Genomic DNA, 26664 nt, shown 5'->3' on the forward strand with positions numbered 1-26664 from the left:
AAGTATCATTTGACCTTGAACATGTAATTATATCTTGTCAATTTTATCTTGCATGATTACTCAATAACAGATAATGCAGTAGCAATTTTTACAAATATAGAAATATCAAGAGAAAGAGGAGCTGATTAATAATTAGGGGGAAAGGAAGTAGTTTTTGAAGTTCATGACTCTCCATTTCTAATTGGGAAAGCCCATTTTTATTAATTCAAGTTTCTTTTTATTTAAGATGAATAATTTTATGGTAGGAAAGGGGGACTAGAATAGGCTCATTAAAGAGATGCAGAGTCATAAAATAGTCCAAGACAAATGAAGGAAATCAATTTATGTGTACCTTTCTCTAGAAGTAAAAGGAAAATACAAATTGGCCTACACATTAAAGTAAGCATGCATCATTAGATGTTCTCTCACTGAAAAATTGTCGTTCAAATCCATTATTTCAAACTTTCAAAAAGAAAATACTTACAGTATAATTAGTAGCTTGAATGTTTCTAAGTGCTGCTTCTAGTTGTGTTATCAAGAAACGTAAAGTCAAAACAGGAATAATTTCCTCCCCATTCTGGCTGTTTGCTGCAACTTCTCTCTGTAGAAAATTATTCAGTTGAAAATGTCCTTAAATTAGAACAAATATCTACATATTTTTATTATACATGTTCAGTGTTGAAAATTTGGAGAATAGAGATAAAGATGTTTTTTAAAAAAATCCACACGACCCAGATACAACCATTCTCATATTTGTTTTTAAGTAGTCTGACAAATCTTTGTAACTAATTCTTCAAAACACTAAAAAGCATTCCTATGCCTGACATGGGTTTGGCAGTGTCCACTCAGAAGATGTCCTCTTCAGAGGAAAGTGGTAATCCCACTGCATTCTCATACCTTCTATTCTCTAACAAAACTAAAATCTTCCTTCCAGCTATCAATCTGTGGTTAGCAGGAATGCTGGCTTTGACACCAACACCAGGGGAAGCCATCCATGCTACAATCTGATTGGAACCAAGCTAATACATGATTTATTATGTACCACAGTGTGTTATTTACATAGATGAAAGGAAAGGAAGGACTATGTCTTATATTTCTGTCCATTCCTCAATGCCTTATGTTCACAAGTGCTTGGCTTAAATTACATTATCTGTTTAATGATGCATTATCTGTGTGGAAAGTTTAATCTACACCTTCTTGGCTTAGTTTCTAGTATACAATACTTCACGATTTTTCTCCCAGCTAACTAGAAGCTTTATTTCAGCACTCCCTACCACTTCAATTTAATGAACCTCTTCTCCATCAACACCATCAACACACATTCCTTAGATAACTGTCATGTTTTTAAGCAGTGCCTACACACTGACTATTTCCAAGTTCACATTTTCAGCTCATAACTATCACCTGAATCCCAGACTCATATTGAGTGTTTTCTGGGATGAGGACTGAGTATTAATTCCTTGGGACTTCTGAACTTCCATACCAAGTACAGCCTTTTGTAGTGCCAGAAAATAAAAAGGCCTGAGCCATAGAGATATAGATATTGAAAAGTGGAAATTGATACTGAAACAATAGAGGCCAAAGGGTTATGAGCAGGGCACTGACAGTATACGAAGTGTAATCAAAATATGTGGTGAATGTTTAAATTTAAAAAAAAATTATTACAGTAAAAGACACATTACTATTACTCCCCCAGAAAATATTCCCTCTCACTTTGAACACACTTATCTCATCTTTCTTGCCACTTTCTGAAGCAGTTCTGGAAGTCCTATTTTGTGAGTGTCTTTAGTTGTGCTATCGTGGCTGCCTGGATGTCCTGAATCGATTCAAAACGTTTACCTTTCATGGTCATTTTGACTTTGACGAAGAATCCAGAAGTCACACGGTGACAGATCTGGTGAATAAGGTGGATGAGGACACACCGTAATGTTTTTATTTGACAGAAATTGCCGTATACCAAAAGCGAAGTGTGACACAGAGCCTTTCCATTGTGATAAAAAAATACAGTGAATGATGCTGCCGAGTGCCATCTAACAGAAAGGCAGGGATCTTCAAAATGGGAAGCAGCACCTCAAATCTTAACAACAGTGTGTGACAAGTTTTAATTTGTTTGGCGCAGTCAGTCGGATGTGAGCTACAGTTGAGAGAAGGTGTGTTTTAAAGTGTGCCATAAATCATCCCCCATCAAGCCAACTCTGTGTCACACATCGCTTCTGGTATACAGCAATTTCTATCAAATAAAAGCATTACGGTGTGTCCTTATCCACATTCTTCACCAAATCTGGCACCATGCGACTTCTGGCTCTTCCCCAAAATCAAAATGACCATGAAAGGTAAACGTTTTGAATCTATTCAGGAAATGGAGGCCGCCATGACAGCAAAACTAAAGATGCTCATAAAAGAGGACTTCTAGAACTGCTTCAGAAAGTGCCAAGAATGATGGGATAAATGTGTTCGAAGTGAAGGAGAGTATTTTGAGGGAAATTAATGGTAATATGTCTTTTACTACATTATTTTTTTTATTTAAACATTCACCATATTGTTTGATCACACTTAAATGCTACAAAGGGTAAACCTAAATAGAGCCTTCTTCACAGAATAGAAGTAAAGCTTGAAATCAGCACAATCCATAGTTGAATTAAATTATCTCTCAGAAACGCACAAATAAGCATTACTAAGAAAGATTTTGACCAGTTTTTCTAGTTCTTCTCAAAGAAGGATGTTCTAAACCAATCCAGGCAGCGACTGCAAGTCACAGAATTCTCTATTATGCTTTAGATTACTCTTAAATTTGTATTAATATTTTCATGTTCATGATTTGGTTATTTTTGCCTTCTTTCTTTTTCTTTAAACATTCTTACCAGACATTTATCATTTTATTGTTTTTTGTTTGTCTGTTTTTCAAAACATCAAGTGTGGGCTTTACTGACTTCTATTTTATATTTTACTCTATTTCATTCATTTTAGCTATGTTTATTACTTCTTTCTTTAGACTTTGTTTTCAATTTTCTGCTCTTCCATTAACCTCTTGAACTTTATGTTTAGATGATTGGTATTCAGCCTTGCTGAATATACACATTTTAAGCTATAAATTCCTTGAAGCACAGCTTCTACCTGATAACAGAAGTTTTGATATACTGTATTTTGCCAGGTATAATGTGCACATTTTTGCCCAAATTTGTGAGGGAAAAATAAGGATGTGTATTATACATGGGCAGTACTAATTCCACATCTATATAAATGTTTTAAATTCTTTTATTTATGCTTATGAGTTAAAAGTGTGATAAACAAATAAATGCTAAAATTCCTTTATAATATACAAAACAAGTACTGAAATATAAACAAATAAAAAAATTTGAATTAAAAAATTAAAACGAAAGATTTTTTACCCTGAAAGTTTGGGTCAAAAACGTGGGTACACATTATACACAGGAGCACATTATACATGCAAAATACAGTACATTTTTTCTTCAGTTCACAAATTCATCTAATTTCCATTGTGATTTCACCTTTCACCCATTGATTACCAAGATTAGTGGTATATATTTTAACTTAGGAACAATGACTTTCTAGTTTATCTGTCTGTTACTGATTTCTAAATTAATTGTACAATAGTTAGAGAACATACGCTATATGTTTTCATTCTTTGAAATTTGATGAGACTTGCTCTGTGACGTAGCATATGGTCAATTTTGTAAATGTTCTGTGTGTACTTAAAAAGAATGTATATTCTGCCACCATTAGGTGCAGTGTTTTTCTTATATATGTCAATTAGATCGAGTTTGCTACTGAGCTACTAATTTTGTGTCCATATTCTCTCAGTCATTCAGAGAGTTATATTAAATTCATCCACTGGCATTGCTGATTTATCCATTTCCCCTTTAGTATTATCAATTTTTGTCATATATAAAAGTCCTGTATGTATTTAGGTCTACTTTTGGAATTTCTCTTCTATTTTCTAAACTTACCTGTAGATTCAAGAGCAAGTGACACAATCTTTTAGTTATTAGAGCTCCATAGAAAGTTTTAATATCTAAGTGAGAAAATTCAAAGACTTTCTCCCGTACACTTCTCTTTCATAATTTTCTTGGCTATTGTTCTTTTTATTTCTCACTTGAACTTTAGAATTAGCTGTTAGTAACAACAAAAAATCCTTTTGTAATTTTTATTGAATTATGTGATATTCATACATTTTAATTTTGGGAAAATTGACACCTTTATCACATTTTTATCTTCCTACATGTATTGCTTTTAATTCAGGTCTTCTTTTCTTACCTTTAACAGAGTTTTTGAGATTTTTATTTATTGTTTTAATATAGAATATTGATTACCAAACTTAATGTGAAGAAAATCATTGTGTGGGGGCACTTGCTATAAAAGGCACATTCCCTGAGAGATTTTTATTCCTTAGGACTAGTATGAGATTCGATAGCCTAATGTGGGTGGCTTAGAAAAAACTTTGAGAAATACTAGTTTATGTCTTACATATTTCTTAGGTGCTTTCCTGAGTATTTTATCTTTTTGTTTCTATTATAAGTACTTTTCTTTCGTTTTTACCTTCTAATTGGCTACTGATTACATATATAAAGCCTAGTGGTTTCGATTTCTTATTGTTTCTGGGTGATTGTCAAAAGACTAGGAAAGATTGTGAAGTAGAAAACACTGTGCAGGTCTCCTCCCATGACATTAAAATTATAACTAAATTACAGAATAATAAACATGGAGAACCATCTGAAGATTAGCTAAACATAAGTGCTATAACTAAAAATATAAATAAGCCATGTCAAAACTGGTAGGAGGGGTAGAAGATGCCAAATGGGCTGGCCCCAAACTCATGGGGGGTTGGCTGAAAACTAAGGAGGCATCAGTTGGCTGAGGAGATCACGTCTGAGAAGTAAGGGGTTCCAGTCCCACACCAGGCTCATGATCACAAGTGCCAGGAAGAGGAGCCTGGCTGTGAAAATCAGCAGGGATTCCATTCACCGGGATGAGACAAAGGGCTACTAGAAGCCCAGACATCCTCTTAAAGGGCCTGTACACAGACACACTCACTTGTAGGTACTCAAACTGGGCTACGGCAAGAGCCTCGGTGAGGGCTGGAGGAACAGCCACCATTGTCCCAGTGTTGTGCCCTCCTCCCCACATAGCCAAATATGTAAAGGGATTAAATACTTCAATCAAAAGACATAGGGTAGCAGAATGAATAAGAAAACAAGACCTAAACATATGCTGTAAATAAGAGACCCACTTTAGACTGAAAGGCACGCACAGACTAAAAGTAAAGAGATAGAAAAAGATATTACATGCAAATGAAAAATTTAAAAAGTTGGGGTAGCAATACTTATATCAGACAAAACAGACATTAAAGAATGGCTATAACAAAAAAGAAGGACGTTGAATATTAATAAAGGGATCCATCCAAGAAGAGAATATAACCCTTGTAAACATTTATGCATCCAACACAGAAGCACATAAAAATATTAAGCAAATATTGACCTATATAAAGAGAAAGATTGACAATAACACAATCATAGTAGAGAAATTTAACACTTCCTTGATGTTAATAGATACATCTTCTGGACAGAAAATTAACAAGGAAGCAGCAGCATTAAATGAGACACTAGATCAGATAGATTTAATTGATACTTTTAGAGCATTTCACTCCAAAGCAATTCCTTTCAGAAAGTGCATTTAGGACATTTTCCAAGACAGAACACATGTTAAGTCACAGATCAAGTCTCAATAGATATAAGAAGATTGAAATCATATCAAGTGTCTTCTCTGACCACAATGGAATTAGAATTCCATTAAAAAAAACAAAAAACCCTGAAAAACACACAAACACATAGAGGCTAAATAATATGCTACTAAACAATGAATATGTTAACAATGAGCTAAAGAAAGAAATCAAAAGATGCCATAAGACAACTGAAAATACAATGACGCCAAATCTATGAGACACAGTGAAAGCAGTTCTAAGAGGGAAATTCATAGCAATATAGGCCTGCCTCAAAAAGCAAGAAAAATCTAAAACAAACAACCTAATATTACATACAAATGAACTAGAAAAAAGAATAGCAAAGTGAGTAGAAGCCCAAAGTGAGTAGACGGAAAGAAATAATAAATATAAAAGTGGTAATAAACAAAATAAAGTCAAAAAAATAAAAAAAATAAATGAAACAAGAGTTGATTCTTTGAAAAAATAAATACAATCAATAAACTTTTAACTAGAGTCATCAAGAAAAAGAGAACCCAAATAAATACAATCAGAGATGAATGAGAAGTAGCAACTGACACCATAGAAATACAAAGGGTTATAATACAATTATGAAGGTCAGGCAATTAAGTTCACGAACTTGTTGCAACAATGTTCCTAACCTTTTCTGATATCAGAGGGATTATTCATTATGAATTTATACCAATTGGACAAATAGTTAACCTAGTTTATTATATGGAAGTGAAATAGTACTGAAAAGCTGTGTGAAAAGTCAGATGACCTGAACTTTTCGCCAACACTTCATGGCTCGAACATCACGACAATGCACCAGCTCACACAGCACTGTCTGTGAGGGAGTTTTTAGCCAGTAAACAAATAACTGTATTGGAAAACCCTCCCTATTCACCCGATCTGGCCCCCAGTGACTTCTTTCTTTACCAAAGATAAAGGAAATATTAAAAGGAAGACATTTTGATAACATTCAGGACATCAAGGGTAATACGATGACAGCTCTGATTACCATTGCTGAAAGAGTTCCAAACTTGCTTTGAAGGGTGTACTAGGCACTGGCATCAGTGCATAGTTTCCTAAGGGGAGTACTTTGAAGGTGACCATAGTGATATTCAGCAATGAAATATGTAGCACTTTTTCTAGGATGAGTTCGTGAACTTAATTGTCAGACTTCATATAGATCAACAAATTGGACAATCTGGAAGAAATGGATATTCCTAGAAACATACAATCATCCAAGACTGAATCAAGGAAACAGAAAATCTAAACAGACCGATTATTAAAAACGAAATAGAATCAGTAATCAAAAAACACACAACAAACAAAAATCCTGGATCCGAGGGCTTCACAGATGAATTTTACCATTCAAAGAAAAATTAACACCTATTTTTCTCAAGCTATTCTAAAAACCCAAGAGGAGGGAAGGCTCCTAAGCTCATTCTACGAGGCCACCATTACCCAGATTCTAAAACCAGACACAGATGTTATAAAAAAAGAAAACCATAGGCCAATATCCTTGATGAACATAGATATAAAAATCCTCAACAAAATATTAGCAAACTGAATTCAGCAATATATTAAAAAGATCATACATCATGATCAAGTGGGATTTATTCCTGGATACAAGGTTGATTCAATATCTGCAAATCATTATTAATATGATACACCACGTAAACAAAATGAAAACTAAAAATCATATGATATTAATAGGTGTAGAAAAAGTGTTTGATAAAATGCATCATCCATTTATGATAAAAACTCTCAGCAAAGTAGGAATAGAGGGATCATATCTCAACATAATAAAGTCTGTATATTACAAACCCACAGCTAATATCATATTCATCAATGAAAAGCTAAAAAAGCGTTTTCCTTAATATCAGGAACAAGACAAGGATGTCTACTTTCACCATTTTTATTCAACATAATATTGGTAGTCTTAGCTACAGCACTGAGACAAGAAAAAATAAATAATAGGCATCCCGATTAGAAAGGAAAAACTAAAACTGTCATTATTTGCAGTTGACGTGATATTATATAGAGAGAACACTAAAGATTCTACCAAAAATCTATTAGAACTGATAAATGAATTTAGTAAAGCAGTAGGATAAAAAATCAATATTCAGAAATAGGTTGCATTTTTATACACCAATAATGAACTATCAGAAAGAGAAATTAAGAAAACAATCCCATTTACAACTGCACTAAAAAACAAAAAATAGCTAGGAATATTTTAAGCAAGGAAGTTAAATACCTGTTTAGGAAAATTTTAAGACATTGAAGAAAGAAATTCAAGAAGATACAAATAAATGAAAGAGTATATGATGCTCCAGGATAGGAACAATTAACATCATTAAAATGTCCATGCTACCCAAAGCAATCTATAGATTCAATGCAATCCCTATCAAAATATCAATGGCATTTGTCACAGAACTAAAACAAATAATCCTAAAATGTGTATGAAACTACCAAAGTCCCCGAATAGTCACACTAATCTTGAGAAGAAAGAGAAAAGTTGTAGGTAAAAACACTACCCGATATCAAACTATACTACAAGGGCATATTAATCAAAACAGCATAGTACTCACATAAAAACAGACACATAAATCAATGGAACAGAATAGAGAGCCCAGAAATAAACCTACTCCTGTATGATATGATCATTTAATCTAGACAAAGGAGGCAAGATTATACAGTAGGGTAAAAAAAAGTCTAGTCAATAATTGTGTTGGAAAAACGAGACAGCTATTTGCAAAAAAAAAAAGAAAAGAAATGAAACTGGACCACCTTCTTACACCATATATAAGAATAAACTCAAAATTGATTAAAGATTTAAATGTAAGACCCAAGGCCATAAAACTCCTAGAAGAAAACATAGGCAGTAAACTTTCTAACATTGCTCTTAGTAGTGTTTTTTCTGATATATCTCCTCAGGCACGGGAAACAAAATAAATAAATAAATAAATAAATAAATAAATAAATAAATAAATAAATGGGACTATGTGAAACTGCAGTTTTTACACAGGAAAGGAAACCAACAAAATGAAAAGACAATCTACGAAATAGGAGGAGATATTCACCAATGACACATCTGATAACGAGTTAATATCCAAAATTTATAAAGAACTCATACAACTCAACCTCAGAAAAATCAAACACTCCAATTTAAAAATGGGTAGAGGACTTGAATAGACATTTCTCCAAAGAAGACATATAGATGGCCAATAGACATGAAAAGATGCTCAATGTCACTAATTATCAGAGAAATGCAAATTAAAACCATAATGAGATATCACCTTACACCTGATCGAATGGCTATCATCAGTAAATCAACAAACAAGTTCTGATGAGGATGTGGATGGAGAAAGGGGAACCCCCTTGTACTGTTGGTGGGATTGCAAACTGGTACAGTCACTGTGGAAAATGATTTGGAGGTCCCTCAAAAATTAAAAATAGAATTCCATATGACCCAGGAATTACACTTCTGGGTATTCATCCAAAGAAATCCAAAACACTAATTCAAAAAGATATATGCTCTGTATGTTCACTGCAGCGCTATTTACAATAGCCAAGCTATGGAAGCAACCTAAGTACCCATCAATAGACAACTGGATAAAGAAGAGGTGGACATATATACAATACAATGTTACTCAGCCATAAAAAAGAAACAATCTTACCACTTGAGACAACATGGATGGATCTAGAGGGTATTATGCTAAGTGAAGTAAATCAGACAGAGAGAGATAAATACCATATGATCTCACTTACATGTGGAATCTCAAGAACAAAATAAATGAACTATAAAACAGAAACAGACTCATAGATACAGAGAACAAACTGATAGTTGCCAGATGGAAGGGGGCTTAGAAAGGGTGTGTGAAAAAGGGGAAGGAATTAAGAAGTACAAATTGGTAGTTAAAAAAAAGTTACGGGAATGTAAAGTACAGTATAGAAATTATAGTCAATAATATTGTAATAACTATGTGTAGTGCCAGGTGGGTACTTGACTAATCAGGGGAATCACTTCATAAATTATATAAATGTCTTAATCACTATGCTGTACACCTGAAACTAATATAAAATAATATTGAATGTCAACTGTAATTGAAAAAGATAAGAGGGAAACAGTGGCATTATATCATCAATTTCAAACCAGAAGTCATACTGTGATAAATCTCAGTTAAGGTTATAATTACGTATAAAGTCTTTGGATATTTTCAGAGTTCTTCTGAATTTTTAGTCTAACAGTATTAATCTGTTTCACAGAGATAATTAATCATATATTCTTTCACAGAAAAGGCAAATGTAGCCATTATCAAGACAGCTGCGGTGTTTTGCCCCCCTGCCCCCCAATTGCCACAAAGAAAAGAGTAGATCATTTTTTTTTAATTTGGAAAATTCTATTTATTTGGAAACTGATATCCATCTTGTGCTGAACATTTCACAAATTATCTAGAAAAACTATTTCCAAGATGAAAAGCTATAATATATTCTCTAGAATATTTATTTCACGTGTAAATCCAAAAGTTTTGGACATAATTTTTCTTTATCTTACATTTTTGAATAATCTGTAAACATTTTACAAATTAGGAAAACTGAAAGCAGTCCCCTGTCTCAGAGTGGCATATTATGGGTTATCAGTATAATTAGAATTAATACTGGACCTTGTAGTCAACAGCTTACAAACTAACCCACATTCCTACCATTATTTTTGAAAGTTTAGCATGAACTAACTCTATTTATTTAATTAATAAAAATCGATAGTCAAGGCTGACAGCAACCCCTTCACAAGAAGTAAGATGGAAATTTTAAGACCTCAGTTGCACTGTTGTGGTGGAAAAAGAAAAAAAAGAAAGAGTTATTGTGAAACAATGAGACATATGTATTGATCTCTGCCCCTAGTTCCTGCTAATATTTGGTTTTTGACTCTGGTACCTGACACAGAGCTCCTAAAACCCTTGGAATTTCCTGTGATAGGAATGTCCTTTGTTCTAATCAAGTGACTCTTCGTGGCTCTTGGATGGGGGCTAGTCAAGACCAAGCCATGATTAGAAGCTTAGAATGTTCAGCCATCCCCCATTCCCGAAGAGGAGAGAGGGCTAGAAATTGAATACATAATTGATCATGCCTACACAATGAAGCCTCCATAAAATTCCTAAAAGTAAAGAGTTCAGAAAACTTCCAGTTTAGTGAACACATCCATGTTCCAGGAAGGTGGTATACCCCAACTCCACTGGCACAGAAGCTCCTGCACTCAGGTCCCTTCCAAATCTTGACATGGCTCAGTGAAAAAGGTGAAGGGATCAAACTGGTAGTTACAAATCAGTTACGGGGATGTAAAGTACAGTATAGGGAATATAGTCAATAATATTGCAATAATTATGTTTAGTATCAAGATATTAGACTAATTTACATTCTTTATATATATATATAAAACTTTATTATGTAACAAAATGGTAAACATAGGTGTTTCTGTGAGTTCCTTGAGCTGTTCTTGCAAATCACTGCACCCAAGAGGAGGTCGTGGGAACCCCAATTTATAGCCAGTTGGTCAGAATACTAGGGACAGCCTAAGACTGGTGATTGACATCTCAAGTGGTGGCAGTCTTGTGGCACTGTGCCCTTAACTTGTAGGCCATGATGCTAACTCAAGGTAGATGGTGTCAGAATTGAATTGACTTGTTGGACACCCAGTTAGTCTCAGAGTGTTGATCAGTGTAGGAATAAGCCCACCCATCTAGTGTCAGCAGTGTTGCGAGAATGTAGTGGTATGAGAATAAAGGAATATAATGTGTTTTCCCAGATAGTTACATACAGAGAGCCTCACATATGCTCCCAAAAAACAAATTATAATCTTACCTGCATAGTTTGGAAGGAAAAATCTTCTTGTAAGAACTTCTTAACATGAGGGACCACACCTTTTGGCAGAGTATTAATTGCATTCAATAACTTCTTCACCTCTAATAGTAGATTAACAGGAACAAGATCAGTAGGTGCGTCCTTTTCCTCTTCGTCCTAGAAGACATTATTGAAAACTTAAACACGGTTATATTTGGCTAATATTAAAACCAGCCATTTAAACTTTAATAAAATATTATTTACTTAAAAAAAGAAAATCCAAAGTGCCTTTACATACTACATAGATCACTGTGAGAGACTACAGAAAACCCAAATAAAAATAAGACATTCTCTCTGCTGTCAAGGAACTTACAACATAGCAGGAAGTCTAAGACCAAAACTCAAGAAGCTGTAATATGGGGAATGCCATTAAAAATTCATTTGAAAATTACAAAGTAGAGATTCAAAGATGGGAATAATACCTTTTTTTTTTTTTTTTTTTTTTTTTTGTAGGATGGTGGTATGGGAAACATGAACAATTTTAGGCTTTAATGTGAGTTAGGCCTTAAAAAAAACGATTGCTCTTAGAAAATACACAGCATGTATTAAATTGGTGGTCCATTTAAGGCATAAAATATGTTAAGTTTAAAATAGTGCATAGATTATTCTACATAGTAATATGAAAACTATTTCGAAGAGTGTTTTTACATTAGTTGTGAGGAATGAGTGGCAGTAAAAATGGATAAAAGTTCTGGAACAGATGGATGATGGCCTTCCTTCAAAGTTTAGTAAGATACTATAGTTTCTATACCCTGTTGAAACTTTGGGAATATGAGTATGTTGCTGCAGACCTCTGAATATCAGAACAGCTTCTTACAGCAGAGGCCACGTAGAACTTGAGTCACTGAAAAATACCCTGGTGTGGGGTGATACGGACTGTAACTAGGAACCAATAAAGTCCATTGCAGAACTATTTGCCTACTATCCCCTTCTGGGTTTGAGTCTTAAATTAAAATTCCTCCAGCCCCAACAATACCCAACAAATAAACTTTAAACTGTGTAGTACTTCATTATGTGAAAATTATATCCAAAAATACAGGAAAATGTTAAAAATTTGCTAAATCTCAGGGAAGAGTGTAAGTTTTCGTTGTACTATTCTTGAAACTTTTCTGTAGGTTTGAAATTTCTCAAAAAGTTAAAAAAAAATTCCATAAAGTAACTAGACAAGCCCTTATAAAGAATGACCACTGTCAGTGGTGTATATATTTCAAACTAAAGGTCAATTCTGCAGTCAAAATTTACCGCAGAATCATCTAACACTAATTACCAAATTGAACACAGGCAAGATTATGGCATGAATGAATTTTTTTCCAACAAGAAATACTATAACTCTCATGCTTGTTAAATATATCTTATTATAAATAGAATTTTAATTTTGTAAAGTGAGGTTATCAAAATATTTTGCAAAATTTATTTAGCATCTAAATCAAATTCAGGTCAAAGTTTCCATCTCCCTAGCATTTTGTATTCCCAAATCTGTATATAGAAACATCTTTTCTGAATCTAATCCCCCTGGTTGACCTGTACACCCCTATGTACATTTACACATATTATGTTACCTCTGCAACATTTTTTATGGTAATAATCACATGCAACTGAATATTATGGCTAATTTATGTTTACATATTTTCTCTTCCTAAGTTACTGGATAACCTTTATAAGCTTTATTAACAAGTGGACATCAATCATTACATAAAACTACGTAGAAGGTAAAAAAAATTGCATGAATAAGGACCAAACAAATACCTGTTCAACCATCCTTCATTAAATAGAAACACCTTAAATCTACCATAAAGTATATTATCATTGGTAATAAAACTCATATTCATGTATAATTTAGTTATTTTCACACATTGAAAACTGGAAGTTCTAACAGTAAATATGATAAACAAAGGGAAGAGAATTGACATCAGAAGCAACTCAGTGGAATTTCTTACTAAATAAAATTCTGTGTGTGTATTTTCTTTGTATGTATATTGTTTTCATTTTGCTTTTAAAAGACAAATAAGAAATTTCTTAAAACCAACTGTTGGGTGTTTCTGGGCAAGTCAATTCAAGTATCTGTTAAGTTTAACTTATAGTGAGGATTGGTACATAGAATGATAACTTTGAGACACAGGTGCCAATTGTCAAAGAAAGATTTAATTATATTCTGGTCAAGATGGTTCAGTAGGTAACTCCTGTGTTTACTTCTTTGGTATATAAATGTTGAATAACTATGATATACACCTGAAACAAGTATAATATGGTATGTTAGCTATATTTTAATAAAAATCTTTTTAAAAAGATTTAATTATGACCATTATGACCACAATTTTACTTATTAAGGTTGAAAGTGAACTTACCACAAATTTTTAACAAATAATTAAACTGATTAGGTTTAGCATTATATTCTCTACATAGTTCATCATTATTAATTGACAGTTAATGAAAATTAAATCTTCTCTTACCAGTTGATCAGTTGATTTTTCTACCTTATTCTTGACTTCCTCCTTAGTCTGCTCCCCCACAGGAGGATCACTATTTTAAATGAAAAAGAAAGGTGTATTCAGAGCATCTCCTTACAAAGAACATACTTCTATTGTAGTACTAAAGAATCTAACAAGTGAATTTTTGTCTGAAAGTTTCAGAACTACAAACACTGCATGAAAGACAGGTGACATATCTCTTTACAGGCACAAATAAATTATTTCATGCCCTTATTGTATGGTGGTAGAGAGAACAGAAAGCTGATGTAAAAAACTTCATCTTTAAAGAGACACAAATAGGCCAAAACAATGGGGAAAAATTGTCTTTCTAGCACTATTTCAATGTAAAGAAAAAAGGTTCTTGAAAAGGTTAATGCTTTGTTTTGTATGTGTAGGGTGTGTGTTTATGAAGAAAAAGGTTTGGAAAGGATCTACTTTATGTATTTTATTTTTCGTTTCAGGTTCCTGACCTCACTATTGACCAGTTTTCCAAAATAATTTTTTTTTTTAAATTGAGGCAGAATATCATAGTAGGAATTATCAACTACTTTTATAAAAAGGAATAATTTAACGTTTTGTTTTTGACATTGGCTTGAATGTGAACATATGCAGTGTTATATACTAAACTGAAATTTTAATTTATAAAAGTGCTTTTGCCTACATACAGAACCATGACACAGGACTCAAAATATAAGAACCATAACATAGGAACATATATGATTTTATGATCTTAATTTTATATACTTGCAGAGATAAAACTGAGGTGAGAAACTTATACTGATTGATTTACTCAGAATTATATTTTATAAATATGATCCCATTTTACCTCACATTTACGTACTCATTTGCCAGACAATCACTCATCATCTACTATGTGCCAGTTGAGGGGAAACTGGGACAGATAAACAGTATAGTATTATCCACACAGTGAAAGTGTCAACAAAAGATGATTTATACACATAAACAATATCTCATAATACAATTCTCAGTGCTCTTTAAAATATCATGGAAAAGAAAAACCTGTTTAGTACCTTTCCCTCTACTTCTAAGCCCCACTCCAAAGGGGTGTTCTCAATCAAACAAAAACATTGTAGCAGTATTCTGAAGAAACAGAGCACAAAATGGTCTCAAATGTATATTCTACTTGCTTACTCTATTTCATGATCATTCATTTCTTAATCCAATAGTTCTCAGTCTCGGATGTGTATTAAAATCACCTGTGAAGCTTTTGAAACCTGCAGATGTACAAACGCCACTTCAGAGTTTCTTAATCAAACGTGTGGGATGTGAGCTGCTATATTTTCCATAGGTTCCATAACAAATTTTGATGCATAATCCTCACTCTCCCCCCAACATTAAAATTGCTCTATTAAAGGTTACTAATGAAATCCTATTTGCTATTCCAACAGCTTTGTCTTACATCTTATTCTACCTGGCCTTTCTGTAGCATTTAACATTGTCCATCATACCCTCCAACCCTCCTTGGGAACCTCTCCGTTTGCGGCTGCTGGTTCTTCTCCTAGCCTTCCCAGCTGTCTACTTCTCATTTTGTACCACTGGCTAGCCCTCTCCCTCTCATTCATTTTATTCATTTATTATTTCAATCACATTTCATGTAGAACTGTATACATTAACACTATCAAACCATGTTCCTGGTACATAAGAACAGGAAGATATATCAGCAGTCACATATGGCAGACATTTCATTCTATAGATAGGTACATCCATGTCCAGAGACTACATAACTTGTTTTAAGTTAATACCTAAAAAGTAGTAAAGTTAAAATTAAATACCAGACTAGTAGTTTTCTTTTGCTAGTCTACTACTTTTACCACCTGTATACTTTGTCCTGCTGCTTGAAGAAGCTGAAGTTCTGCTATAACAATATATCCTGAAACATACATAGTATCCTAGTAATGTTCTACTTTTAGCCCTCTTATTTTTCTTACTACATTTTCTACTTAAAGCAATCTCATTTATGCTCATTTATGCTCAGGTCCTACTTATTCATTACCTCACCTTCAAGTATCTAGCCCAACATCTGACATAAAATAGGCACTCAAATATTTATTGAGTAATCAATAAATATAAAAACAAATAAATACGTGAGCAAACTTCCATTAACTCAAATAGCACCCCATTCTAATGATCCCCAAATCTAGATCTCCAGCCTTAATAGCTCCTTGATGCTACAGATATACATTTCCAACCACCTGCTCGACAACCACCACAATGATATCTCGGCAGCACCTCAATCTCCTCGTGTGCAAAACTGAACTCATTATCTACCCTCTCTTTCTTTCTCCCACACACATTAAACCTGTCTCCTTTTGAGATCCCCATATGAGCTAATGGTACATATTTCCTTCTGGTCATTAGAAACCTTTGAGCCATTTCTACTTCTTTTTTGCCCCTTTCCTCATATTTCAGCAGTCATAGAATTCTGTTGATTCTTGTTTTATAAATCCCCCCTTTCTTACTATTTTCTATTCCTACCGGTAGAAGCCTTCATCATCATCTTTTTAAGCTATTACAAGTATCGTATCTTGTCATCCCATTTATTCCCACTATCAATAGAGGTAGTTTTTCCAAAATACAGTGAAAATTTTCATTTTCTTAAAAAGTCAATGGCTCTGAACAAAATAAAGCTATATTCTTTAGTAGGACAGTCAAAATCATCCCCAAGAATTGGTTTTAAGTACTTTTTTGTGCCGTTTCCTCAGCCAAATGACTTCCCATCCGCTCTGCTTCTACACCCACCAAAATGCTTTTTATCAGTTAAAGTTCAGTTTAAACATCACCTTGTTGAAACCCACTCAACCCGTCAATAATTATTGCTTTTTTTATATAGTCACAGCATCTCTAATATAACACGTATGTATGCATTTTGCCTAAATGCAACTTTTTATATATCTTCCTACTACATGACAATTCTAAGTATACGAATTTTGTCTTACTCTTTATTCCCTAAGTACCAAAGAGGTCAGTACCTGCTTGTAAAATAAATTAATAGACCACATTGCTTATTATGTGAGATAGCTGAAGGTGGGAGGGAGATCTCCAGTACTAATGTACTGTTTAGTATTATATGAGAGGGGTACAGACAGGCTGAACTTGCCCTGATTAGAGGGGAGAGATGAACATTTGGCCTGGGCCCAGTTGAACCACTTAGTAGAGTCTTCTGTGTTATGCTTAGGTTACCTTTGATAAAATGAGACTAATAATAGCACCTACCTCATAGAGCTGTTATGAGGTTTATATAAGTAAAAATTTGTAAAAGCATTTAAAACAATGCCTCACAAACAGTAAGTCTATGTAAGTGCTTGTTAAATGGTAAATAAAACATCATTTTGTTGAGAATGTCCCAAGTGTGGCAAGCTGTGGTACATTTTCCAATTCTTCGCTCTTTAGTCAGGGTGCAGTCCTTAAAGAAATTTTCTAAAATTAGAGTTCACACAGGCTACCTCCCCCACTAACCAAAGTTGGTAAATTGTCTTGAAATATAAGGGTATCTCATTCATATTAGCTTCCCAAGGTTATATAAGAGAGACAAATGTGTCTTCAGAATGCAATAAATGCAATTGGCTTTTGTCAATCCATCCCTTACCTCACAAAAAATTCTTCTGATAGAGAATCCATGACGCACAGTGCCCTTTTGCAAAAGTCGTATTCCAATACTCGCAGACTGACTTTTACTACTGCTGTTTAAAGCTGTAAGGAAAGGGATATTTTTAGTAGGAATATAGGAGGATTACATTCTTTCTCCCTGCCATATAAATAGTACATGATAATTAAAGAAAATTTTGAAACTGCTGCAAAAGAAAATGAAAATCAGATAGTTTCATCATCCAAACACAAATCACTAATTACCTTTGAATATACTTAATTTTAACGAGCATACATGTATTTTACCAATTTGTAATCACACTGAATAGACAATACTCTATCTTTTTTGCAACTGGACACTATATCAAAAGCATCTTTCATGTTATTTTATACTTCTAGGAATCACTCTCAATGGCTGCACAACAATTGGTTGATTGGGGTTTCCTTGACCATTTCCTTATAGTTAGACATTTAGATTCTCATTGTTTTATTATTTAAAAATTGGTATTTTAATAAACTCCATTGTCTATAAGCCTTTCTCTATATTTATGATTATTTCTTTATAAATTCTCAGAAGAATTCCTAGATCAAAAGACACAAATATTTTAAGCCCTTTGGTGTATATTGCCAAACAGCTTCCCAAAAGGTTTGTACTAATTTATTTCCCATAGAAGTATAAGAGTCCTGTTTAACACAATCTTGATAGCATTAGTTGTTTTATTTTCTTTTAGTCTAAAAATAACATTTAGCCACTTTTTTCCAAAGTCATATGATCGTATAGCTCCATATAATAGGAGAGGTGGAGGGGTGTAAAGAACTATCACATGTTCTCTGGTTCAAATATTAATACATGGTATGGATGTTTAGAGAAAGGAAAAAAAAATACTAAGGCAACACAAATGAAAACAAAAAGGGAACTAGATTATCATTAGTGTATCTATTTATTTATAGTATAGCTCTCTAACTATCCCAAGACCAACTCTTCTCAATTCAGTCCTATATGCTTTCTCTTTTACTGCGAGTTCAAGCCTCCAGACTCCAATGCCCTCTGCTAGGCTTACTTCCCTTTCTGATCCCACTGTGCATAAGCCCAGAAATTGTTAGAGCAAACATATATAAAACTGCTGCTCAGTGCTTTGGGGCAAAGAAAAAAATAAGGAAAAAGAAAAGAATGCATTAGCAATAACATAAATAAAACAGACCTAGAGTGCCTTGGGCTTGCTGCCAAGCCTAAGACTGGTAGCGTCTCATTTGTTGCCTCTGGACTGCTTATTTAATTCAGTAACTGGGTAGCCGGTTTCTCTAATAGCATATTTAATATACACCCATAGATTAGATCGGTAGAGCTTTTGGAGGCCCATTACAAAAAAGGCAATTCAGCATGGGTTATTCCCACATCAAGAAAACATGTTACACATGATCATTTGTAAATCACCTATTAAGAATTCAGATTGTATTTATTCAAAGAAACATCGTTTTACATGATGCCAAGTTTCCCCAAAAGCAAAAAAAAAAAAAAAAAAAAAAAGAAAAAGAAAGAAAGAAAAAAGACAACAAATACAGAGAAAGAAGGAACTGTAGGACCTGAACCCTCCTAAGCCTTGAGGTCTGAGTATACTGTCATTGATTAGCTTACCCAGGAGGAGACAAGTCAGTTCCTGGTCTAAAGGCTAAAAGAAGTCCTGAAAGATCATCTATCTGCAAAACAATTATTCCTAATTATAATATCACCTATATTCTGTATTTGACTCAGACCAGCTCTGTTACACAGAAAATCTTGAGAGACAAAGGTAATTCTCCAACAATTCAACGCTAGCTAATACTTAATTAAAACACAAATGCAAAGGTTTACACACAGGTTGACATCCATCTAAATTATAAGACATAGCTTTCTAACACTTCTTAGTTTCTTGCCCATCCCTAACAAAACACTTCTTGCTGTCAGTATAACTTACCTATGCAGAATCTAGTTTTCCTAGGTAAATTACTTTATTTTAGCTTTATTCTTATTTTTAAAACTCAGTAAGCAAAGTCATGTGCTTGCTTAAAATGGCGTTGTTAAATTACCAATGAAAGATATCACCTAAAGCTAATAATGAAGCAGAGAGAGGTTGGATAAACCTTGTTATTCTTTCACAATAAATCAGATCTGCTTCATCTCTTTAATAAAGCTGTATAGAAAAGGAGATGGTTTTTGAGAATTTTAGGATTGTGATCAAACTGTTTGTCTTTTATGGTTTCTATAACCTCCCTGGTTATTTCAATAAAAAGCAACAGGCGTTGCTTCATAGCCAGAACATACGAATTTAAGGCTTTTCTAGACAAAACAATCCCCTAGTCTCCGGAATTTAGAAGCTCAGACATGGATACCTCCCCCATTCTGATAAGCTTCCCTTCAGTCAGTAGCTGTTTGTACAAATAACAGCGAGGCTGAAAAAAAGGAAGACAAATCCTCTGGCAACAAGGTAGAGCGGAGGGAAGGCCTCTGGTAAGCTATTTAGTCTTCAGCTTAAAAAAGAAAAGGGTATAAAATCAATCAATCAGAAGATATTTGGATAGTGAATTCAGAGTTTTTTTTAAAAGCTAATAGCTTTTTCAGCCTCCTTAAAAATACAACCTGAGATGAATCTCTGTGATGAAAGGTTTTCCAGGAGAGAGGATCATCAATCTCATCATTTCCCTGGAACTGAGCAGATGTGTGGCAAACCCAACCAGCGGCAGCAGTAGCACTTTACAGCCTCTGTTGGGAAGGAAGGCGTAAGTGCCTAGCAACAGGAAGTAGTACCTCTGTGCTTCTAAACTAATGCAAAGGTTCTTACCATTCTAGATGCTGAAGGAAACCTTTAAAATCAGGCTTACCATGGGAGAAAGGGTAAATCTGGTTTCCCCTGGTGTATTCATTTCAATAGACTTCCCCTATCAGCAGGAAACTGAAAACTGACTTCCTTCCTGGAACTGAGGAAATGCTCTTCCCCTGGAACCTATTCGGGGTCTGGCTGGTGGACCAGAGGGCAAGCTGAAGTTCAGTGTCATTTACAGCATACCTTTATCCACCAACCAAAATGATTTTATTTGCAAACTGTTTGAAAAATAAGGCATTACCATCCGTATTTTGATAACTGTAAAACGCTTTTCTTACTGCTTCCTCTGAGTTCTCAGCTCCCACTTTCCCTCTTATCTAGTGAAATTATGACAAACCTGTTTTAAATTGTACAGGTTCCCCCCCCATTTTAAAAAGCTGTGTTTATTCACATCAAAGTAGGCACAGTTCTTGTTTAATTTTTTAATCATTCATTTAAACATTTACCTTGTAGCACTCCCATCACCTCCCTATATTATATATAGGCACACTGTTTTTAAATCCACTTAGATACTCATCTTAATTTTTTCGCTGTGTTAATTGAGTTCAAGTTTGTTTTTCAAAATGTGTCAGAAATCCACAAATAACAAAAAGTTGATATTTTGAGTATTTTATGCATTTAATAACAATGCGAGTTTATTTTTGGGGAAACATCGTATTATGTAGCATGTACAAATACAAATCGCCTATCTACAAGAAAGAGAAATGACATTTAGATTTCCATCAATGTCAAAAGTAAGTTGAGAGGTAGCATAGCATTGGTAATTAAGAGCACAGAAACATTGGAATCAGTCTGGAAGGGTTTTTAGGCCTGCTTTGACATACACTAGCTGTGCAACTTGGTGTAAATTAATTAACATCTCTGTGCCTGTTTCCGCATCTGAAAAATGGGGATAAGGATGGTACTTGCTTCATAGGGTTGTCATGAAGATAAGTATTTAAAACATGCAATAGAATAGTAACTGGCACATAGTAAGCACTATATAAATATTCCTATCATCACCATCATTATATTTTGTTTCAATTTGCAGCAAAATTAGTTCACTTTTCTTCTAATTCTCTACTTTGATGGAGAAATGCTATTGTACAGAAAGGAATGGTAATAATGACACTTAAGAACAGGGACACAAAATCATTATTCTTCAAATATACATACCATATGGCACAAATGGCAGCTTAGCTACCACATTTGGTACCTTGCATTTTCACATCAACACATATACATCAGCCATATTCTTTAAACTGCACAATATGCCACTGTATAAATGTATCATTTTTCCTGACTACTGTTGATAAATACTTCGACTATCTCCAGTTTTATCCTTTTTTGTTTGGATATTACAAACAATGCTGCAATTAACAGCCTCGGAACCTGCAAGTTGATACAATTTCATAGCTATTTTAAAGAGCTGGATTTACTACCTCAGCATTAAATGTACTCAAGAAGTTCATGGATCTGCTAATAACACAACTCTACTAGTGACAGTTATCACTTCTGCTAGATTTTACCCAAAGAATTCCAAAATCCTCCTTAAAGTTGGTGTGAGATGTTTTGGCCACATTATGAGAAGTACGGTAACTACTTTAAGACTTTAAAAAACATGAAGAGGACACTTTCTAGGAATAAGTCAAGACATTCATGATGGGAGTTCCTTAGAACCAAAATTGTAACTATTATTGATCAGATTGTGTCTGGTGGACAAGCAGCAACAGCCATTCTCGGTGGTTTTTAAAGAAGTAAAGCAGGTGTCCTGTGGCTCTAGTACTCTGAAAGTCTTCCTTTCTCATATGTGAGATAGCTCCAGGTAAACAAGAATGGCTAAGGCCATCAGGTTAGACTCAAAGAATAACAGGTTGTACCATTAGTTTGATATTAGCTGTGTTAAGAATGAATAAAATATAGTGATTATTTGGTTTTCTAATTTTCCATTTGTTTCTTCCATTTTTGTATTTGTTTAACTTCTTGACATGGCCACAAAATGAATATACCTGACACAGGTGGCAAAACATTCTTTTCCCCAAAATAAAAAATATATAGTTTGCTTAAGCAAACTCCAGGACGGGTGAATAATGATTGGAAAATTTTTGCAAAAGTTGTCAGAAACTGAAGATATTTTCTACCTCAAAAGATCAGGGTATTCACTGTCCATCTCAGCTCTTGCCATTTAGCAAAGGTCATTGTCAGCACTATTTGGCAGCTTATACCAGGAAGCAAGAACCTTGCAATGTATACCCACTTCCTTATAAATTTGCCAAAATACGAACATCCTTGTCAAAATTAGCATCTCGTCAGAAGCAGGTTTTTAATTCTCTTCAAATCCATCCAGTCAGTTATTTCTGGACTCACACAGGCAAACCTACAGAATATATGTTAATGTGTTTTGAATATTTGGAATGTACCTGCAATGAATATGGACAGGTTAGGATTTACCTGAAAAATAAAAAATCATTCAGATATTAAACTACCCATCAGTTTCCAGTTATTTATAGGTAGCACTGCCAAAACCACTCTGGTCAGAAATGTAGCTAGGGACTGTTGGATGGAGCGTATGTTATCCCTAAGCAAATTCTCCAAAAGTGAAATCTTTTCAGCAAGGTAAAAATATTATGTTGTCATTACACAGTTGTTAGACAACAATGAAAAAGGGAAATAAGACAGGATGCTGAGACATGATGCATGCAGAGATGATAATCAAGCAGGGAATGGAGGGCATATGTACTTGACTCTGTCACCGCCAATAACAAAGCCTACCCCACCCGAATCCAAGTTGATCCACCCATGTGAGAAAAGTGGCTGCCTGTCATCTCAGAAAGGCACATGTTTGTAAGAAGGATTTAGGTGAAAAGGTAGATCAAGCTTTAGTTATGAAGAGTTTCCATTCATATAAAATTAACTGGGTATATTAACTTTGGTTTCATTGAAAATAAGATTTTCATGAATTCCTATGTGCCAGGCTCCTACGTACACTGAATGTATCTGATCGTCACACAACTCTGAAACATTACTGTGTCCCATTTTAAAAATTAAGAAACTGAGGCTTAGAAAGTACACATAGCTAATAAATCGAGAAGTGCAGGAATTCATGCCCAAGTTTCACCAACTACAAATTCAATACTTGTTCCACTATGTCCCATTAAGTGTGATACTTAACTTTATGTAAGTTTAGTGTACATAAGAACTGAAATAGATACTTTGCACACAAACACTCAGAAATAACACTATTTACATGATTGCACTGCTCAGTAAATGATACTGTAAAGATAATTAATCATGCCGTCTTAATATTTTATACAAGTATACGATTCACATTAGTTTTTCCTAAGAAAATTCATTTGTTCAACCACACAATTCAAAACAATGCCAAACATTGTATGTGGTATTGAAATGAAAAATAATTATAATATTGTCTAATTATTCTCTCAAGGTTAAAGAGTTTGGGGAATTCTCCAATTTTTTTTGATCACGTATCTCTAAAGACGTAAACCTGAGAATATACTGAAAATATATGAATAGCAGTTCATTTATGAATTATATGCAGCTACTACTATAATATTTAAAAGAATGAGATTAAAATAAAAAGTTCTAACATTTGTTTCCATACCCCGATAGACAGTTTCACATATGTCAAGATGTGCACACTTCACTGTCTTAGAAAAGAGCTTCACATCTTAACTCAGGAAACCTATATCTACCCATTTCATGAACTTGATAATATCTATTTTCTGAAAGACCAGAAATTTAAAAATGAGACATTGCCCTGCACAAAGTAGACCTTCAATAAATTAGTTATAATTAAAAATGATTACTGTATCTTCACTTAAAATAAAGGTATATCACTTTCATATTTACTATATACAAAAATGGATTCAGAAACAGTGGATAGTACTTGTGTTTAAAAAAAAGGCAACCTTTTGATTCTGGGATATGAAATTATATGTGAAAATGTGGGGGAAAACATTTAATCGAAAATAGCCAAAACTTGTACTCTTAATCTAGAGTTGAATTCTATGAAATGTATAGAAAAGAAAATCAGGAATTGTTTGAAAAGTGTGAAAGTTAATTTTATGGTTTGGCAAATCATTTAGAGATTAGCTGAACTTTAATACCTGATAGTTGGGAAAAGAAACAGGAGAAGAATAATTGTAAAGGGAGAATAATTTTGGTTTATATAGGTTTTTTGGCTTTGTGATGAAGGTAACATTTCTGAAAAGTGAGAGGTTACATTAATTGTACAGATTTTGTTTTCTGGTCCTGCATAAGAAGTAAAATCTATTTATTAGTAGCATTTGAATTGTTTTAGCCATAGTCAGGATATGATAACCAAATAGAACTCTGCCAGTTCTACCACTGGATTTCTTTGCCCTGAATCTTTGGAACCTGGACCAAAGGAACTTTTGTTCTTCCTGATGTTTATGCCTACTGAATGATCTAGTTTTGGATTTGGCCTATGTCCCCACTCAAATGCAAGCCCCACAAAGTTCAGAAAAAAAATATTTTTTAATCCTTCTGTTACATCCCCAGTGCCTAAAACAGCACCTGACACATTTTAACTAGCCAATACTGATTTAAAGAATGAAGCTATCCATCCTTCTGCACACCTTAAGGCCTCTGAAGGCAGAAGTGAAGCGTGAGCCTGTATGTATTAATAGATTGAGACTGCCTTCTCTGCCAACCTGAAGTCCTTCTTTAGAAGAGTAGCCGAGATGCTACAAGTAAGACTGATCCCTGTAGACAACCATGGGACAACAGGGCCCTTTCCTCTGGCAACTACTTCTCAACAAAGTGTGCTTTGTTGGTCCTCCCCATTTCTCCAACCTCTAAATATTTAAGTACTTCGGGGTTTAGTCTTTTCTGTCCATACTTACCCTAAATCATTTAGTCTCGAGGCTTTAAATTTTTATCTCCAGCCTTGATCTCTCCCTTAACTACAAATAATATATTCAACAGCCCATTCATCATCTACTGGATATCTAGTAGACATCTCAACATAACTGAAACCAAGCTCTAGATATCTCCCCCCCCCCCCCAAAACAGCTGAGCAAAGCCACACAGCCAAGTCAAGCCTAGATCAGACTAACTGCAATTACCCCTCAAACCTGTGAGCAAGGAATAAATGCTCATGGTTTTAACCACCGAGTTTTGAGGTGACTTGTTATACAGCAAATACTAACCAATACTCCACCCTAAATGTGTTTCCCCAACTATCTAAAATTGCAACAACCCACACTGACTCTGATACTTCCCATCCTCCATCTCCCTTCTTTTCCTCCATAACACTTATTATTAACATTCATACATTTTATTTATATGTCTTGTTTACTGCCTATATCCCAGATTAAAATAAAAGCTCTACTTGGGTAGAAATTTTTTGTCTGAGTCACTGCTATATCCCCAGAACCTAACAATGTACCTACCCATTAAACAAATAGTGGATGAACAAATGAACAAGTAGCCCTCTGTTCACAACTCTGGTATAATTCCTATATTACAATATTCAATATTTTACAAACTTTGCAATTCTCTCAAAAAATATAATTCATATCTTCACTCAGTCTGATTCATCTAATATGTCTTAAACCTGGTCATGAGACATTAAAAATCTCCAATTTATTATTCAGTATTTAAGATATGGTGTGTTTTTTGTTTTTTTTTAACATTTTCCCAGAAGAACTAAAGGAGGTAGATAGCCCTAAACTTAGGTTGTAAGATATTGAACATCTTTTGTTTAACTCCCTTAAATGTGTTTCTCCAACTATAAATAAAATACCTATGCCACATACAAAGAACGGACAGCAATAAAAATGTACAGAGAACAGGAATTTTATGCCAATCCTTGAAGAATGAAGGAATTGGATACTTAACATTTTGCTCTAAAAAATATCATGTGTTCCTATATAGCATATATTATTTCTTTTAATAGCACTTATTCTGGTTTGTCTATTTCCCCCCACAGACTTTAAGCTCTTTGAAAAAGGACTAGTACTCAGCATATATTTGATGAATGGATATTAGTATTTAAAAACTATATACTACCTAACTGGTAAAATGCAGACGCTCATTTTAGCTACTGTCTTTTCAATTTTGGGGGGGGGGGAAGGGTGGGAGCATAAAATAAAAGTTCTTCATT

General features: G+C 34.1%; 1 protein-coding gene across 7 annotated transcripts in view; it reads right to left on the reverse strand.

Moving 5' to 3' along the window:
• DZIP3 (DAZ interacting zinc finger protein 3) overlaps positions 1-26664 on the reverse strand; it is a 100391-nt gene that overhangs the window by 69701 nt on the left and 4026 nt on the right. For 6 of the 7 annotated variants that reach the window (XM_074332225.2, XM_074332238.2, XM_074332249.2 and 3 more), the window contains exons 2-5: positions 17678-17781; positions 14053-14122; positions 11564-11719; positions 464-580 (exon numbers count right to left, since the gene is read on the reverse strand). In XM_074332225.2, the coding sequence (XP_074188326.2) occupies positions 464-580; positions 11564-11719; positions 14053-14122; positions 17678-17709 (375 nt within the window). In that variant the 5' untranslated portion in view covers positions 17710-17781. Of the gene's footprint in view, positions 1-463; positions 581-11563; positions 11720-14052; positions 14123-17677; positions 17782-20293; positions 20417-26664 lie in introns of all 7 variants that reach the window. The other variant, XM_074332226.2, reaches the window with a different exon arrangement.

Source organism: Rhinolophus sinicus, chromosome 17 (assembly GCF_057876585.1).
Source record: "Rhinolophus sinicus isolate RSI-liver-muscle chromosome 17, RSI-T2T, whole genome shotgun sequence".
Lineage (NCBI taxonomy): Eukaryota > Metazoa > Chordata > Mammalia > Chiroptera > Rhinolophidae > Rhinolophus > Rhinolophus sinicus.